The sequence below is a fragment of the Peromyscus californicus genome, unplaced genomic scaffold, assembly GCF_007827085.1.
Source record: "Peromyscus californicus insignis strain IS unplaced genomic scaffold, ASM782708v3 Scaffold_11__1_contigs__length_118956290, whole genome shotgun sequence".
Classification (NCBI taxonomy): Eukaryota; Metazoa; Chordata; class Mammalia; order Rodentia; family Cricetidae; genus Peromyscus; species Peromyscus californicus.
The window spans coordinates 116,018,784-116,037,792 of NW_026294402.1; the positions used below are offsets into that span (position 1 = coordinate 116,018,784).

General features: G+C 50.4%; 1 protein-coding gene across 1 annotated transcript in view; it reads left to right on the forward strand.

Moving 5' to 3' along the window:
* Positions 1-19,009, forward strand: part of Trak1 (trafficking kinesin protein 1) — a 110,349-nt gene that overhangs the window by 75,111 nt on the left and 16,229 nt on the right. Inside the window, 10 exon segments of the mRNA XM_052724703.1 lie at positions 724-840; positions 2,658-2,758; positions 3,671-3,779; positions 5,885-5,963; positions 6,635-6,765; positions 7,619-7,693; positions 8,680-8,817; positions 11,682-11,758; positions 12,985-13,221; positions 14,045-14,361. Of these exon segments, the coding sequence (XP_052580663.1) occupies positions 724-840; positions 2,658-2,758; positions 3,671-3,779; positions 5,885-5,963; positions 6,635-6,765; positions 7,619-7,693; positions 8,680-8,817; positions 11,682-11,758; positions 12,985-13,221; positions 14,045-14,361 (1,381 nt within the window).

Here is a 19,009-nt window from a genome sequence, read left to right on the forward strand (position 1 = left end):
CCGTCCCTAAACGCTGCTATAGTTTCTCTGCACTTTGAAAATTCTTTTCTTTTTAAATAAAGTTAAATAAAACCTGAATAAGAAAGTGAAACAAGCAAAACAGATGCAATTGCATCTGAGTTATTTTAAACCTTTTCATTTCATAGGTTAGAATGAAGAACTCAGCATATTCTAATACAGACCAGCCTGGTGTGAGCTAAAGAGGCCTGCCTGCCCATGCCAGCTCTTTGCTTTATTCAGGAGCATATTCAACCCATCCATCCATTCATTTATTGATTCACCTATCTACCATCTACCCATTCACCCATCCATCCATCCATCCATCCATCCATCCATCCATCCATCCATCCATCCAGATCAGTCGATGATCTACCCACACATCTATTCACTTGCCCATCCACCATCTCTCCATCGACCCACCCACCCATCCATTCATCCATCTGAGTCAGTGGTGTTCCCATGTGCTGGCTTTCAAGTGGGGAAAAGTGTTATCAATGACTAAACAAATCATTTTTCCTCCATGTACCTGGTTTTCATCAACTCTTCCTGCATAGCCCCTGCACATGTGTGGCCAAGGTTATTGCTCTTGAACAGGCTTCAAGTCCCTGGATGGAGGATTGTTAATTCTCCCACTGTTTTTGAGTACACCCGTCTGATGCAGCCCTGTTGGCTCCTCCAGAATGCATAGGATTAAGTCCCCATGCTCCCTCTTGTCTATCATAGAAAGAGCGGGATTTGGAGCTGGCTGCGCGGATTGGCCAGTCATTGTTGAAGAAGAACAAGACCCTAACTGAGAGGAATGAACTGCTGGAAGAGCAGGTGGAACACATCCGAGAGGAGGTGAGGACCCCTAGCCTGGGAGCTGTCAGGGAGGTGGGTGGGAGCATATGTGCAGGTATGGCCATGACCTTGTCCTCAGACAGCCCAGATTCTGCATAGAGACCCACCATGCTGGGAAGCAGCACACACAGGCCCACACAGCAAGCAGGCAACTCATTCCTTACACCACTAATACCACTGCGTAAGTGCAGAAAACAAGGCAACACCAGAGCCTGCAGTTTTCATGGTATAAACTCATTGTTTTCATGATACACGTCTTAACTCATGGCTGTCAGAGGAGAGCGGACAGACTATCTCAGCATCTCCAAAGGGAACCTGCAGTCCGGAGGAAGGATGCTGATTTCCTGGAGGTGAGGAATAGGCTGCATGGAGACCATTAGAGTCAGATGCAGTTGATGGAACAGGGATTCAGGGCTTAGAGCCCAGCTTCTCTCCCCTTGACCTGTTTTCCTAGCAGTAAGTTTTAGCCCTGAGGACTCTTCCTTCCCACCTCTTCCTCACTGTCTGTCAGGAACTTCCTTAGTGGGAAAGGCACCCTTCTCCATGACCCTACGGTACGGTCAGTCTTTCTCATTAAAGCTCTTCTGGGGCTGAGTTTATTGTTTCAAGTCAACCTGTAAGAAAGGGTTTTATCCTCAACTTGCTTTCTGAGATGGTAAGCTGGAGTGTTGTAGTGTTGTTGGAGAAATGAAGTTGTTCTGGCCTTCTCTGGCCCAAGGAAATGGCCTCAGTTAGGTGAGAAAGTACATGGGCCAGCATGTCTTTCTGAGCAGAGGGACACACCACCTGGGAGCCGGTGAGTGCGTGGCCGCCCACTGGCCTCCTTCCATGGCGATCTGTGTGAGACCTCCTCAGCCTGCATGAAGAACAGCCTACTCCACAGGATGCAGATGCCTGCTTCCCAGGAGAGGCTTTGAATGGGAAAACTCTGAGGCCATACTTCTCTTGGCGAATCATTGAGTAGTCCCTCTGAGTAGGAGAACCCTTACACAGCATATGATACAAGTGGATCCTCCAAGGAAGATGGAGTCCACTCCCTGTGTGGTGTGGGAAAGTTGGAACAAACCCCAAGGCACATCAGAAAACAGACTTCCCATCCTCCTTTACGGCCCTGGTCCCGTGCTTATCAGTACTGAGTGCTGGAAGGGCAGATGAGAAGTTTGACAGTATCCATGCTTCTCTGAAAGCCTTGAGCCCAAATCGGCAACATTTCGGTCAGCAGCCTGTCTTTCCTCACAGCTCATCTCTTCCTCACACACTCCACGTTTCTGCCCAGTAACCATTGTGTGCAGAATAAGGCCTGACCGCCTTGGTCAGGGACAGTGTGAGGTGTGCTGATCCCATGGGCAGTCGGGGTGGGGGCCTGTGGTTTTCTAAGTGGAGTCTGTGAACTGCTCCTGGCAGCCCATCTGGCGTTAGCACGCTCCCAGATCTGCTCCGAGATGGCATTGAGTTCTGACAAAGCGAGTGCTGCTCCTTTCAGTTAGTGTGCGGCCCATTGTTCTGGCCGCTTGCCCAGCTGGTCATCTGGCTGCTTCCAGAGCCAATGAACAGTCTCACTCCCACCCCTGTGATCATTCCAGAGCCTTCTGCTCCCCTACCTGCCCTTCTAACTAAACATCGTGAACATAGAGTTTCCCACCTAGACGTCATTGATTGGTTTTTTTCTTAAATGGCATCAAACTCAATGCCTTGAAAGTTTGAGTAGTGAATCAATCCTCATTTGGGGCATCATCCCTCTCCAGCAAGCGTTTGAGCACAGAATGGACATTGCTACCTTCCAGAAGCCTTCAACCTGCTCTTTCCTATCTATGTAGGTGTCTCAGCTCCGACATGAGCTGTCCATGAAGGATGAGCTGCTTCAGTTCTACACCAGCGCTGCCGAGGAGAGCGAGCCCGAGTCTGTCTGTTCAACCCCGTAAGTCGCCAGCGCAGGTCCCTGGAGCCCGAGGGCAGGAGGGCTGTGGGGACATCCCTGGAGCCCGAGGGCAGGAGGGCTGTGGGGACGTCCCTGGAGGCCTCTAGGCAGGGTCACTAGCAGCTTGGGTTCTGTCTACATGCCTCAGATGAAGCCATCTCACTGCTCCCATGGGAGCTGCAGGGCGGCAGCGGCGGTGGCGGGGTGGGGGTTATTTCCCTCTTACGGGGTTTCATTGCTGGCTTGTCAGAGCGGCCATTTGCCCTGGCATGTCGTGGGAACAGGGTGGGCTCAGTTGTGGGAGGAAGCACAGACCCTGGGGCCTCAGGCCCTTGGGACAGAAGGCCTGGGTGCTTCTCTGAGAGTCAGCAGGCCCTCACGTTGGGAGTCCAGTGACCGATTTAGGGTCCCAGCTCTGTTGTGACTTAGAAACCGTGTTCCTGCAGCCCAGGCTACTTTCCACACTGTAGATGGAACTGTAAAGAACACTTAGGTCATAGGGTCATGAGCACTGAGTTCACACATACAGCATACACAGAGTACTTACTTTAGAATTTAATTTATTTATTAGTATACATTGGGGAGGGCACAAGTCATGACTTACAGCTTGCATGTGGAGGTCAGAGGATAGCTCTCAGGAGTCAGTTTTCTTGTTGGTCCTAGGCATTGAACTCTGACTGTCGGGGGGTCAGCAAGAGCTTTTTACTCCCTGAGCTGCCTCCCCGGCCCATGAAACATTTCTTGTGGATAGGTGTGCGTGAACTGAATTGGTTCAATAAAGCTGACCACACCCCACCCCCAGTTCTGAGCTAATGTGGCTCCTACACCTTTGGGGTAACCCTTCCTGGTCTCCACATGGGACGGGGTGGGAAGGAAACAAAGCCTCCCTGACTGGGTGTGCTTTTCTCTCAGACTGAAGAGGAATGAGTCATCCTCCTCTGTCCAGAACTACTTCCACCTGGATTCCCTTCAGAAGAAACTGAAGGACCTCGAAGAAGAGAATGTTGTACTTCGATCTGAGGTGACGCACACACCCTGCTCTTGCTCCCTTCGAAGGGGGGGGGGGGGTCCCTCTGGCAGCAAAGTTTCGGTGACAGCGCCATCTGCGTAGCGTTCATCTGCAGAAGTCTTGCCCGAGCGTGCCCTCCCTGGCCAGGGTGCCCAGATGCAGGCTCGGCCACGGGTGGCATTGCTTCTGAGCTGGCCATCACAGGGGTGAAGACTGAAGGGGTGTAGGCCTTCCCCTTCACCCCGTGCCTTCCCTGGGGTTCCCCAGCCATGGCCTGAAGGCTGGGGTGACACCAGCTGTCACGTTATTGAGGATCAGATTTGCTCCAAGGAGACCATATATCAGAACATGGAGACAGAGTGACACAGTGAGCTTGCAAAGGCTGAGCAGAGGCAGCCTGGGAGCTTGGGCTTCTGAGTGTTTCCTGTATGGAAAGGAAGGTGCGGTGCCAGGCACCGTCCTGTGTTGTCACTGTTGTTGTTGTTGTAGCTGTTGTTGGTCTTCACAGCAAGGCCAGGAGCCGAGCCTCTTCTGCACCAGGCTGCGGTGTTGGAAGATGTCAGGGTTGATCGATGACAGAGGCCGGGTTTGCCCCTCTGGCCCCAAGCAATTTTTTCTCCTCACCACCACGGCTCTCTGAAACAAGTAACCACACTACTAAACAGATTCAGTGCTCTTTGTCCCAATTAACATTGAGCTTGTCTGTAGGCAAGAGATGGCACCACCCTGTCCACCAGGCCTTTGTCTGTCAGGTTTGGGCCGTGAGCCTACCTAAGCTGGCTCCAGACTCGCAGGGCCCTTCCTGGGGGACAGGCCATCTGTCACTTTGGACTTGCCATGCACTGCAAAGAGCCTCCCATCTGGACCTTACGAGGCACCTGACCTGCCCTTGCAGACCCCATACCTACCAACCTTTTATTTCTTACAAATGGGAACCACAGGCAGGACAAACAAGGTCGCCCAGGTTTGGTCTGCTAGCCGTGGCTCAGATGCTGAGCCCATGCCTCTCATCTGCAGTCTCCGGGCATCTGGCCCAGGTGACTGCCTCAGTCCCAGGCACCCAGCCCCTCTTTCCCCAGAGCTAGCTGAAGGACTCTGATTCAGGTGTGGATTCCTGATGGCCCATGTCTGCCTGTGGCCAGGACCCAAGTCCTTAGAGCCACCTTAACTGAGCATTCACGTAGCCCTCTAGACTGTTTTCTTTCCTTCCTTTCAGCCAGAGCAAACTGTCTAAAGTCCTATGGATAGCTGTGCTCCGTGTGTGTGAGTGTGTGTGTGTGTGTGTGTGTGTGTGTGTGTGTGTGTGTGTGTGTGTGTGTGACTTTTGTTTTGAGACAAGGTCTCCCTATATAGCTCTGACTGTCCTGAAACTCACTCTGCAGACCAGGCTGGCCTTGAACTCGCAGAGATTTGCCCACCTCTGTCTCCCAAGTGCTGGAATCAAAGGTGTGCACCATCACTTCCAGTCCATTTTGTTTTTTTAAGACAGGCCCTCAGACTGACTTGTAGCTCACTATGTAGCCCAGGCTGGCCCCAAACTCATGGCAGCTCTCTTGCTCTAGTTTCCCAAGTGCTAGGGTTATAGAGGTGACACTCCATACCCCCTATTTTGGGAAAGCTCTGGAGACTGTGTTTTAATGCTTTCATGTGAGTTTGTTCTTAGGGAGCTGAGCCAGAGAGTTAATGAAACTTTAGAACCTGGTAGCCTTGTCTGACGTGGTAATGGTTCTGTTCCTGTGTTGCTGTTCATAGAACACATGCTTTAGGCAGGGCAGTGTCTTATAGGCACTGTAAGGGCCATAGAGGCGCCATATCTACAAGAGCTGAACACACACAAGCAAGTAGCAAACAGACCAACATGGCTTGGCCTTTCAGTGCAGTACTTGTGCTCACGTCTCTGTGTGGCGCCCCCTGGTGGTCCGTAGCCTTCAGGTCTCTGCTTTAGGAATGTGCCCATTACCCAGGCAGGGATTGTAGATGAGGTGTCTGTCCTGGACATGCAATGGTCGCAGGTGCAGAGATGTTGAAGGGGTTTGCCCAGCTCTGTGCCTGGACCCTGGTCCACCTGCCAGTCCTGATTGTGTGAGCGCTGTTCCCTGACTAAGTCCCATCCACAGGCCTGTCAGCTGAAGACCGAGACCATCACCTATGAGGAGAAGGAACAGCAGCTGGTGAATGACTGTGTGAAGGAGCTGAGTATGTCTGCCCCTGCCCCCGCTCTCCTCTTCTCAGACACTCCCATCACCGACCCCACCACCCAGTAGCTCAGTGGCATTTTTCTGAAAGCAGGAGGCCTATGCCAGACTGTGTGGCAACTTTTGCCCCTTTGTGAATCGAGAGCCATGCTCTCAATGAGGTGGATATTTAATTTTAATGGGATTTTCCCCATGCCCTCTGTTGTAAGTTTCCAGGTAAGATAAGAGAAAGGGCATTTCGGTGAAGTGAAACAGAGCTCATGTTCACATCTAGTAAAATGGGCTTCTGCTCCAAATGCAATGGAAAGCTACAGGGAATCGCACTGTGTGCAGAGCTCCTGTCATGATGTGGATCTGAACGTGGTGGAACATGGGAGTTCAGCTGGTGCGGTGTGTGCCACTTCCAGCTCCCTTCCTGGAGCCTGCCTGACCTGCCTTGGGGACAGCCTTCGTCAGTAGTTAGCCCTTCTAGGAGGGACAGCCCATGAGAAGCCTGGGTTCCTTCTCTTTGCAGCCCAAAGGAGCCACATTATCACTTTGAAGGATGTCCACTGTGACTCCCTTCATGTCCCATCTCCATTCCCCCCATTAAGACACTGTTCTTAAGACACTGTCCCTGGCTTGTGTGTGCTTTTCCAACTCAGCCACCTGCTTGTCATTACTTTGTCACAGGGGATGCCAACGTCCAGATTGCGAGCATCTCGGAGGAGCTGGCCAAGAAGACAGAAGATGCTGCTCGTCAGCAGGAGGAGATCACGCATCTGCTGTCGCAGATTGTGGACTTACAGAAGAAGGCAAAGGCTGTAAGGCTCCTGCAACTCTGGCTGCCGCAACAGTGGCCATGCTGAGATGGGGACTGTGGTTACTGGAGAGGATGGCTCCCTACCTGAGCCACGCATACGGTTCTTCTGGCTCAGTGAGCTCAGGAACCGACCCACTGCCCCGAGTCAGCAGAGGCTTTATGATCTTAGGATATTGTGTAAATGCGTGGCACACATAAAGCTGTGCTGTAGATATGGAATCTTGGCCTTTAACTTACAAATCATGGGGCTGCTCTTTGTTTTCACTCTGCCAGTCAGATACATTCCATGGTAGAATGGTGTGCTGCCTGATTAGTTTCCCGTGTGGGGCTTGACTGGAAGGGGGAGATGAGATGCCTCCAGGAACAGAAAGAAAAAACGACAGAAAGCCATTCTCTGGAGGTGGGGGTTGGGCTATGGAGAACAAACAGGCATAGAGGAAAGGCTGTACCTTCAGAGTCACATGAAAGGGGCTGGTGAGGTAACTCAGTGGGTAAAGAGACCTGCTGCCAAGACTGATGACCTGAGTTCCATCTCCAGAGAGAACCAACCCACACTGTGGGCAGAGACACACACGCACGCAAACACACATGCATGCACGCATATACGCACATATGCATGCACGCACACACACACGCACACACACACACATGCATGCGCACACACGAATGAAAACAGTTTTAAAAAGAACGTGTTTTTTTTTTTTCAATTATATGAAAGACAATGTTCAGCTCCAGCGTCAGGTCATGGTCCTGAGGTGCTGAGTTCCTCAGCGACAGGCTGTTGACAGGTAACTAGAGGGAAAGGTCGTCTCTTCTCGGTGTCTTAACAGAGGACTTGTCTTTACCATGTTTAGTGTGCAGTGGAAAATGAAGAGCTCGTCCAGCACCTGGGCGCTGCCAAGGATGCCCAGCGGCAACTCACAGCAGAGGTGGGTGTCTCTGCCTCAGTTCTCTAGGGCCTCGGGTTCGAGGGAAGGCACATCCACCCGACTACACACACACACACACACACACACACACACACACACACACACACACACCAGGCCTATCCACCCAACTCCACACACACACACACACATACACACACTACAGGCCTATCCACCTGACTACACACACACACACACACACACACACACACACACACACACACACACCAGGCCTATCCACCCAACTCCACACACACACACACACACACACACACACACATACACACACTACAGGCCTATCCACCCGACTACACACACACACACACACACACACATACACACACAACAGGCATATCCACCCAACTCCACACACACACACACAACAGGCCTAGGTCATTCCCCTCATAACAAACATTTTAATATCCAGTTAGCATAATACTGTTTTACCTGGGTCCTGTGCCTACTGCCTCTGGTGGGTGTTGTAACACAAGGAGGTGGATTCAGTACCAGCTCAGGACTTGGAATATTCTAGTTCCTGACAGATGCCAACTGTCAGGATGTTCAACTAGGTGAACAAAATATACCACAGGCATGTGTAAAGAACTATTCAAAGATATGGCTTGAATCTGGGCATTTTGGTACATGCCTGCAATCCCAGTCCATGAGTGGCTGAGACAGGAGGATTGCTATGAGTTTAGGCAATGGAGCTGGAAACAAGGGTTACGATTTGCCTCTTAGCAGTTAGTGTCTGTCCGACTTTACCACTGTGAACATTTAGCAGCTTTCCCGTCTAGAAGCGTTCCCCAAGTGAAAGGAAAAGCCAGCCTTGTGGATCCAGCCGGCTTTGCTGTGTGCCTACAAGACAGCTGGTTCCATGAAGACTGTTGTGTCATTCTGCCTCTCGGGTGGGAGGGCGGGCTTGTGGGTGTGTCAGCGCCTGGGCGCTCACTGGGCGCAGTGCAGGCCTGACCCTCTGCCTTTCCCTGAAGCTGCGTGAGCTGGAGGACAAGTATGCAGAGTGCATGGAAATGCTTCACGAGGCACAGGAAGAACTGAAGAACCTGCGGAACAAGACGATGCCCAACACCACATCCCGGCGCTACCACTCACTGGGCCTGTTCCCCATGGTAAGTGGGTTCTCCTGTGCCCCCCTGTCCCCTAGATCATTGCCAGGGGCTTCGTGTCCCTTTCTGAGCACTGGGCCTGCATCTTTCCTGTTTGGACCTGGACCTGCCCAGCTGGGGCTTCCTAATTCCCTGGACAGACTGGCCCATTGTCTGTTCTTTCTACTCCTGCTGTTAAGAGATAACTTCACGGGAACGTGGTTTAGTTAGATGTTACTTATGGCTGCCATTGCTGTGTGGGCTATTTTGCCCTGAAGCACCTTCCCCATGCATTAAAGAGCCCGTTCTTCTCCTGGTTCTTTATGTGTTTATTAACCCTTCTCTTGGTATCATTTAGTGTCTTAGATCTGAATCATTTTTTTAAAAATAGTATTTCTCCATGATCTTATTTCTTTAGTCCTGGCCTGACTTGTTCAATATTGGGGCTTTGAAGGAACATGAAGGACAAAGGGGGTTTCAGGTTTAGTCTCCCCGTGGACACTGGCTGTACTGGGCAGAGTCTTTAGTCACTTGTTCCCCTGTGACATCTGCTTGGAAGGACCTGAGCTTGCTCATTCTATCTTCTAGCACACCATAGTGTCTTGAGGGAGGGGCCATGCGTTAGCTGTGTTCAACAGCACTGTGCAAGTTAGTACATGACTTCATAGCCGCTCCACATGGACTGCATGGTGGATGACAGACAGACAGATGGCTCGAGAACAGGCCTCCGAGAGCTCCTGTGCATTCAGACTTTGCTCCAGACATTATTCTGGCAGAATAACGAATCCTCTCTGAAGTGAGAAGAGGTTTTTGTTTTTTAAATTTTTAAAATGTTTATTTATTATTATTGTATTTGTATGTGATGATGGGAGAGGGTGCATTGTATATGGTACATGTGCAGAGGCCAGAAGATAACTCTGTGGAGTAGTTCTCTCCTTCCACCTTGACATGGGCTCCAGGAATTAACCTTCTTTGAGCCATCTCAGCTGAGAAGGGATTTATGGAGGGAGCTCTTGATGAGCTACTTTCCTGGGAAGTCTGTTTTCTATCCACCTCAGATAGAGAGGGCAGTCACAGCCCAGAGGAACAGTTCCACCAAGTCCAGCTCAGTGAGCCAAGGAGTTTACTGGGTGACTTAGTGGGCATGGCTGAGGGCTTAAAACTGTCTTGCAAAACCAGGGCTCAGCACATAAAAACACCAGCTGTGCAAGCCTGCTCCACTGAGTGTGATCCCCAGAAACCACATGAAAACCGAATCTGGTGGTGTGCATCTGTTATTCTGAATTCGTATTATGAGATGGGAGGTGGAGACAGGGTAATTGCCCAGAAGTTTACAGGCCAGCTAGCCTGGCATACACTGAAAAGTGGTAGAAATAAGAACAACACCCATCTCAACAAGGCAGAAGGAAAGAACTAACTCCCAAAAGTTGTTCTTTGACCTCAGTGGGTACACCCTGGTACACAAGCACCCGCATGTGTCCCTGTGTGTGTGCATACTCACACAAAATAAATAAAAAATACAATTTAAAAAGAAGAGAAAATCAAACCATCGCACAAGGAGAGATGGATAGCACACACCTTTCTCCGTGTCTTCTGGAAGGATTCTCAGCTGTCATGTTTGCTGAAAAGCTTTTGTTTGCCTTTTTGAGGCTCTTGGCAAGCCCAGGTTTTGAGGATGGTTGTTTTGAAAGGGTGTCGTGTGTTAAAGGCAGTTAAAGCAGTAAAGGCTGCAGCATGCCTGCGTTCCTGGAGCTGAGCGCCCAGATCTGCCTCTTGCTCTCTGCCGTTCCAACTGCCAGTAGCAGGTTTTACTCAGCAATGTTCCAATTCTTTCGCTTTGTGGTGGCAGTTTTTAATCTGTAATTCATAGATAGAATCTGGGGACCCATGAACATTGAGGGAACTATGTCTTCTATTTTCATAAATATTCCTCAAATCAGAGGGCTAGGTGGGGCGCATGTGGGTCAGCCTTCTCAGTACACCTAGGTGTGTGTTCAAGAACCAGCCTTCCTGCAACCCTGAAGCTCATGCCACCCTCTCCCACCCCCAAAAGGGTGGCAGTGTACTCCAAGAAAACTAGTAGGAATTAAGGGGTTGAGAGATACACATGTGCAAAGGATGGGATGCAGTAGTGTCAGGAGTGACGGATGGGCAGGGAGTGTTTACAAAGAAGAAATACGGCGTTCTTCCCGGGAGAAGCAGTCCTGTTTCCTGAGCACATGGTGAAGGTGGGTGTTGCGGCTGGCTGGTGGGGGTGAGGAGCTTCCAGAGAAAGCACCGAGGTGGCAGTGTGCATGACTCAGTCCATGCAGGCAGGGACTCCTCCCCTGCAGAGCCAGAGAGCCCTTGGCAGGTGGGTGCCTGCCTGGGAGTCAGAGGTACAGCCTTGGCCTCCTGGGTGTCATAGTCCTAAGGAGCTGGGACTGCAGACCTGGGGCCTAGGAGGACAGTAGCTTAGTGTGACCTGTCGGGGCTGGGAGGCCATGGAGGACCTTTCAGAAGGCTTAGAGATATTTGGAGCTACGTTTGTTCCTGCTGTTCTGAACACACTTTCCTGTGTCCCCTTGAGTTCCCTGTCCTGTACTGTAGCCACAATTTTATCTCTGTAGTTTGTCCAAGGGAGCCTTGAATGGACTAGCTTTCAGACACAGCTATATTAGTGTTAGGGGCTGTTCACTCTCACCCAAAGATGCTGTGTGCTCAAAACCTGCCTTGGCCTTGGGTCAGCAGATTCTGTCTGTGGAGAATGCTTTTAGCCTTGTGTTGTGTGGCAAGAAGTCTGGAGACGGCTAGACCCCCTGTTTCTTCTCCTGTGGCTCTTCTGGCCTCAGACCTGATGTAGAAATGGATGTCCTTGCTCACTCAACATGGCTTCTGTCTTTTCCCAGGACTCCTTGGCTGCTGAAATTGAGGGAACTATGCGTAAGGAGCTGCAGCTGGAAGAGCCAGAGTCTCCAGACATCACGTATGGCTGCATGGTTTTTGTATTTCAAGTTCCCACAATCTGACTCAGGACTGGTTCTGTTTAGAACCTAACATGTGTGGACCTCAGCCACCACCAGCCACAACTGTGGTCCTTCCTGTCGGGTTAAGGGAGACACAACCTCATGTCTGACCTTTTCCTGCTCTTTTCTCATGATAATGGCTTGGACTCAGCTAGTAGAGGCCTTTCCTAGCACGCGTGAAGCCCTGAGTTCTGTCCTAGGACCTCCTAGCACCTGGTGCAGTGGAGGGTCAGAAGTTCAAGGCTGTCTTTAACTACAGCCTGTGTGAGTGAGTCCCTGTCTCAAAAGACACACCAAAGCAACAAAATGGGAAATGGGAAGGAGACTGTGTCTCCCTGCCAACTTCCACTTCCCCTAATGGAAAGCATTACTCTAAACAAAGAAAACCATCAGCAGTAATGAGACACAGGCTCCTCGATGGTGTGAGCCAGGATTGTTTTCTTCTGGGGACTCCTGGGGTCTGCAGCTCCCCTCCTAACTCCAGATTCAGGCTTCACCTCCCTGGAGCATTTAGAAGGAGTCTGGGGACCATGTTTTCTCTCTCCCCAAACTCCCTAGACAGAATTTATACGAGACTGAGTGGCTAGTGTCCTGGTGACTTCAGTGTGTGTGCAGAGCTGACACCCCAGGGAAGCAGCCAGTCCAGAAATGTACCCACCCTTTTCTCCTTAAAAGAAGACACATTCAAATCAAACTATGGGTTCTGCACTTAGAAATGGTAGTTTCTACAAATAGCCTTGGGGTATTTATCATCTCAAGGTAGAAACTTCAGATTAGTTTGAAGTTTTACTTTTTCTTTTATATGAATGGTTACACATAATCATTCTGCAAATGTCTGCGGTTAGCACTGCCCTTGTGGAGCTCACATTCTGGTGTAGATCTGAAAGAAGCAAGCATACTAAAGACAAAAGCAATACTTCAGGACTATTATTTCTAGGTCAGGCTTTGGATCTGTGATAATCAGTGTCACTTGGGGTGGCTGAACCTAGTGCTGAGCTGTGCCAGAACCTTTGGGCACTGCATCTCCTCAGTCCATACTGTGATGGAGGTGCCCACACTCTCAGGAACACGTGAAGCCCTCAGTCAGCAGACCACTCGGGCTCCCTGAAGTGTTTCTTTGGAGGTGGAGGTGCTAGCTCCAGGTTCTTCCTGATGCGTTTGCTCATGGCTGCCATGTTCTCCCCAGCCACCAGAAGCGTGTCTTCGAGACCGTGAGAAACATCAATCAGGTGGTCAAGCAGAGATCATTGGCCCCTTCCCCCATGAACATCCCCGGCTCCAACCAGTCCTCAGCCATGAACTCCCTCCTGTCCAGCTGCGTCAGCACCCCCCGCTCCAGCTTCTATGGCAGTGATGTTGGCAACGTGGTCCTTGACAACAAGACCAACAGCATCCTCCTGGAAACTGAGGCAGCTGACCTGGGGTGAGCAATGGGCTTTTCTCCTGTTGTGGGGAGGGGAGAAGTGAGCCCCATTGCATGGGGACTCAGCCATCATCCAAGAGACTTCTCCACATCCCAGTTACCCACCTTTTCCACGGCACTGGTATTTTCGAAAGGAATAGCTCAAGTTGATATCCAAAGCATGCTTTTCCATCACATGCTGAAGGAGGAAACTAACAAATCCTCCCCATGAATCATCTCTGTGGCCCCTTGGGGGCTTGGATGCTGGAACGGGTGAGGAGGACCCAGCCTCTCTGGTTTGCTTCAGAAGCTGGGGTGAAGAGGGTTGTCAGTTGTGGGGTCTCCTTAGTGATAGTCAGTTCCTCTCTGCCCTAGTGCCCTGTAGAACCCCAACCATCCTGTCACCCCTGTGCACCCCAGCCCTCGGACTTCTGAAACAGGTACTTTGGATCAGTTGAGCCATACAGAGGGCTACCCAAGATCAGAGCTGGTTTCACTCAGACCTGAGAGCCCAAGCCCTTTCATCTAAGAGGCAAAAAGGGGGTTCCCTTGAATCAGCTCCCCTCTGTTACCCAGCAATAGCAGCCTACAAACGGTCTTCCAAAATCACCAGGAGGGAGATTGTTATGAAAACACATATTTGCTTATGTGCAATTTTTCAGTTCATCCTGATGCAGCCATCTGTCTCTAAGAAAAGTCACCTCAGGCCCACAGAAGTAACTCCTTCAGGTGTCTGCTCCCATCCTGGCTGGCCTGGTCTCCTTAGCCCATCTCCTGTCCAAGCAGTGGCCTTGCCCTGAGGGGTCCTCAGTGCCCTTTAGGTACTTACCCCTGTCTTCCCCAGGAATGAGGAGCGCAATAAGAAGCCAGGCACCCCAGGCACCCCAGGCTCCCACGACCTGGAGACAGCACTTAGGCGGCTGTCCCTGCGCCGGGAGAACTACCTGTCTGAGCGGAGGTTCTTCGAGGAGGAGCAGGAGAGGAAGCTGCGTGAGCTGGCTGAGAAGGACGAGCTGCACAGTGGCTCACTCACGCCCACCGAGAGCATCATGTCCCTGGGCACACACTCCCGCTTCTCGGAGTTCACGGGCTTCTCCGGCATGTCCTTCAGCAGCCGCTCCTACCTGCCCGAGAAGCTGCAGATCGTGAAGCCGCTCGAAGGTGACCCCCAGGGGCCACGGCCCCTCTCTGTCCTCCTCTGTGACTCACTGTGGGCCCTGATCCACCACAGGAAAGCCAGCCACCTCTGTCACACCTATTCGTTTTTCTTTCGAGATAGCCACCCACGCTGCTGGTTTGAGTTCCTCTGAGGTGGCCTCTGTTAGCAGTGCACTGCTAGTGTGAACCGGCCTAGGGAACCACCACAGGTGGCCCACAGGTCTCTTCTTTTGTCCTTAGTGCCTTAGGAGCCAAGCCTAGTGGCAGGTATGCAGCTTCAGATCCTTCCCGGATGGCTGCTGTGGCCATTTGTCCTCACTACAACAAACTAGTTCTAGATCAACCCAAAGGTCTGAGAAGGGTAGAGAAGGAATGCTCTGGCTTCTCAGAATTTTCACTGTCAAATAGCACAAACCAAGCATTGTAAGTACCACCCCCACCCACGTGGAAGTGTTGTGTGTGTTCGTATGTTCGTATTTGTGGCTCTCTGGAGGTGATCCAGGCCCTGCAACCTGCAGTGTGGAGGCAGGAGGAGGTAGAGCTGGAGGCCAGCCCTAGAGCCCAGCAAGCCCCCTGTGCAGGGGCTTCACCTAGAAAACCTCACCGTTCTCTTTCTCCTTTTGACCTGCGTGTCACCTGTTTCCCCGGAGCCTGTGGCCTGGTCAGGGGCCACCAAGTATGCACTGCTCTTGCTTTTCCCACTTGAGTTTGAAGCCTGTGTGAGTTGAAAGACCTGCTTTAGAACCACACATCGCATTTTTATGTGAAGCCAGATGTCTGCACATCTGTGTTTTCTCAGCTTTTATCACTGTCCCTTCTAAGGAGCGCCTCTGGATGCTTCAGTCTAATTACGCTCCACACTCATCATGACATTTCAATGCCACAGGTTGTTTCTGTCACACAGGTACAGACTTGTACCTGAGAGGACAACAATTATTTTCATCTCAAAAGCCTCTGTCTTTGCTGCCTCAGGGATGGTGTCAGCCTTGCAGAACAGGCAGCCTGCAAACTGAGGCCATGATTAGTAAAGACGTGCGATGTGCCACAGTCCCTGTATTTCCAAAGAAAGAAGAAGGGCTATTTTTGGTTTTTCCTTTTAATAATGATGAGTTAATTGTGTAATAGGTCCTTCCTAGCTTCCAGGGAGGGGCAGCTCACTCTTTTTTAATTGTTTATTCAGTTGTGAGCCTCTGTTTTCTGACCTTCAATTATGTCCGGTTTTCTTTCAATAAAACCTTCCATTTCTGCAATTTTATTTCTGCCTTTCTTTTCTTTTCTTCTTTTGTCGTTCATTAGACACTGACCATCTCTCTGCTTCCCATACTTAACTGTGTTTCACTGGGTGACCTATGGTATGTTTTGGGTTCATTTTTCAGGTACATTGCAGGATGAGATTTTTGAAAACTTAATTTTGACCAATTCATCTTTGTTTCTTCTAACTTTGTGCCTTTATTTTTATGACAAGAGTAAGAAGAAACTCCACTCATGTGTAAGATGAGTTTCACCTGTGGCATCCCGCACTGCCCCCCCCCCCCCCCAGAAGTTGAATTACTACCATTAAAAAGTCATGTCTTATCACTGTGGCCTGTAACACACCCTGTGATATGGATCCTTTTGGCTTCATTTTGTATTTCTCAGACTTCTTTCTTAGCTGTTTAGAGGACAGCTGATATGTTCTCTCCTCCTTTCCCTCCACAATCAATATTTGCATCACTATTGGCTCTGAGATGGGATGTTAGTGTAGTTGTGTCCCTGATTACAGTTTCTGTCATTGTGTTGGGTGAGTTAGCCCTCCTCTTGAACCATCTCCCTTATTTGTAACATGGGCATAGCTATCCAACAAGAATGTCAGACTTGTCCCTGATTCGGCCACCTGGGTCTGAAGGGCCCAGTTATGGCTGTTGACCCCTGAACCGTCATTATGCTGGGGTTATGTTCTCACACGTGTTTCCATTGGCCTAGTGAGACACCGATAGAATATCCTTGATCTCTAGCAGTCCAGGTAAAGGCACCTGGGGTGAGGTCCCTGGAGACGGTTGTCTGGGAACATCACTGAAGCAATCAGTGTCCTCCATCTACTTCTCCTTTTCCCATTTCAACCATCTTGCCAGTAAAGAACAGGATATTCAAGATAAAAAAAGAGATGTCTGTCTTAAAAAGACTGAGCTGGGCAATAGTCCTTCTCCTGGATTCTGCCTGTCCCAGCCTGTTCTCAAGTGGGTGGGAGGAGTGTGGCAGTCTTGGATGGAGTAAGTGATGAGAAGTGGTCAGTAGCACAGTGCTTTTCCCACTTCCTGTCGGACAGGAAGAGAAGCCAGGTTGAAGGGTGAGACTGAGATAAAGGCGAGGGCAGAGGCGGCCTGTGCTCACCTTGGGTAAGGTCTGCTTCAGTCACCGTTAACTGTGCTCCCTGTATCAGGACAAGATTGCAGGGAGGGGTGGTGGAGCCGGGAGGTGGGTGGAATTCTACAGAATGGCTTGGGGCATGGAAGTGGCAGGGTGGGGAAGTCAGTGTTCCTCTGCTCAGGTGCTGGGTTCCTTGAATACCTGGAGCCTCAGACCCAGCCAGGAAGAGGAAGTGCTCTTGAGGCCCACTGTTGACATAACTGAAATCACAGCTAAGGCTGAAACAGTGCTTAGGTCTGTGGGATTGAAAGCACCTGTCCCACAATCCGCAGCTGCCATCTGGGCTTGCTTTTGGCTGGATTCATGAGGTTCATGGGGCGGGGGGATGTCTCTCTTCTCAGAGCTTCAGGGAGTAGATGCCAGAGGCCTTCATTTTAATCCCAGATGGGCTGCTTGCTACTTAATACAACCTCTGGCCAGTGCCTTTCCCCATACTCGCTGTCCTTATCTGTGAAATGGAGAGCAGCCGACACTCAGCAAGTGCCTGATGAATGGGAAGCTGACACAGGGGATGTCTGAGTTGGCCATGATGATGGCTTCTTCCTGTGACCTGTGAGAAAGCACGTGGACAGTGTGAAAGGGACTGTCAGAGGTGGCATGGGTGTGTGGCCTTCCTGCTGGGCCTTGGACACTGACCTGGAAGTTCTGCTCTGGGTCACTGATACCGTCTGTACAGCTGATGGCCAGCCCCTGCTGCCCACTGAGCTCACGTTCCTGGCCCTCACACTCATGTTCTGACTCATACACCACTAGTTCAGTCACTTAGCTTCAGGAACTTTCCATTCTCCCATTTGTACAGTGAGCGAGAATCCCTCCCGGGGAGTTTGAGGCGTGCATTGCTGTGCTTGCGTGTAGAGTCCAGGGAGTTTCTATTGGAATGCGGAGCTCATGTGCCATCATTTCAAATGCCAGTAAGCAGAGGCAGGAACGGAGTCTTCAAGCTGTCTTTATTCAGTGAGCTGACAGTGGAGAAGATGATAGGTTACCCTGCCAGAGACCTGTCTTCCCTCTCATCTCCAGCCAGCAAATTATACAGGGAGGGGAAACTGAGGCAGCCAATCCTTCCATAGTTTAGCCTTGTCTCTGAGTTGCACAATGCTGGTGTGTTTCCCTATCCCTTCTGATATTTTTCCTGCGTCATCTCTGTGTAGTGGAGGTCTTGCACACATGAAGGCTACCACGTCTTGAGTTCCTCCCAAGTCCCATTTGGATTGCAGCTAGGTCAAAGAAACCCTTACAGTGTGTGTATGAAACTACTTACAACGTGCTTTGCAGATAATGCTACAATATAAAGTGGCTTACACCAGCATTGGGAGACAGAGGCAGGCGGATCTCTGAGTTAGAGGTCAGCTTGGTCTACAGAGTGAGTTCCAGGACAGCCAGGACTACACAGAGAAACCTTGTCTTGAGAAGTCTACAGTATAGACGGTCTACAGTATAGTGCTTCTTCAGCCTGCCATCCTCCATCAACACCGTGCATCTAAATCACGCAGGCATACCACACTGTCATGTCCAATCTGAGCCAGATTTACGAAACAGTGGCCCTTTTGGAGTTCTTGGCACACGCATTTCCCTTTTGGTCAGCGATTTCCTTCAGATTCTCAACAGATATGGACCTTAAGGATGGTTTTGGGGTCTCAGCACCAGGTGCTATTTGAAGCTGAGTCTTCTGCCTGTGGGGACTCTGGGGATCACTGGAATGCTTAGCTCCACCCCTGATTTCTGCCACTAGATGGCATTAGCATCCTTGTTTCTCCCAAAGTTGTGGTCACCAAAAATAACTTGTATTTTGTTCCAAGTTAAGGACTTCTGGAGTCCATACAGACATGAATATGTTGTTTTGTTTTGTTTTTTAAACCTCTTTGTTGTTTTTTTTTTTTTTTTTTTTGTTTTTGTTTTTTCGAGACAGGGTTTCTCTGTGTAGCTTTGCGCCTTTCCTGGATCTCGCGCTGTAGACCAGGCTGGCCTCGAATTCACAGAGATCTGCCTGGCTCTGCCTCCCGAGTGCTGGGATTAAAGGCGTGCGCCACCACCGTTTTGTTTTTTCCTTTTGCTCACAGAGGGTGTTTTTTATTTTTTGTTTTGTTTTAAACTCTGTCCAGTAGGCCCAAGTCTGTTAAGGAGGAGGAAATGTGTATCCTTAAAACTGGTGAACTGGTGTGGACCTGGAAGGGGTGTTGAGGGTGTTAGGGCTCAAAGTGTGCTCTTTGCTTTTTCATTTTAAGTGGGATTGAAATTGTCCATT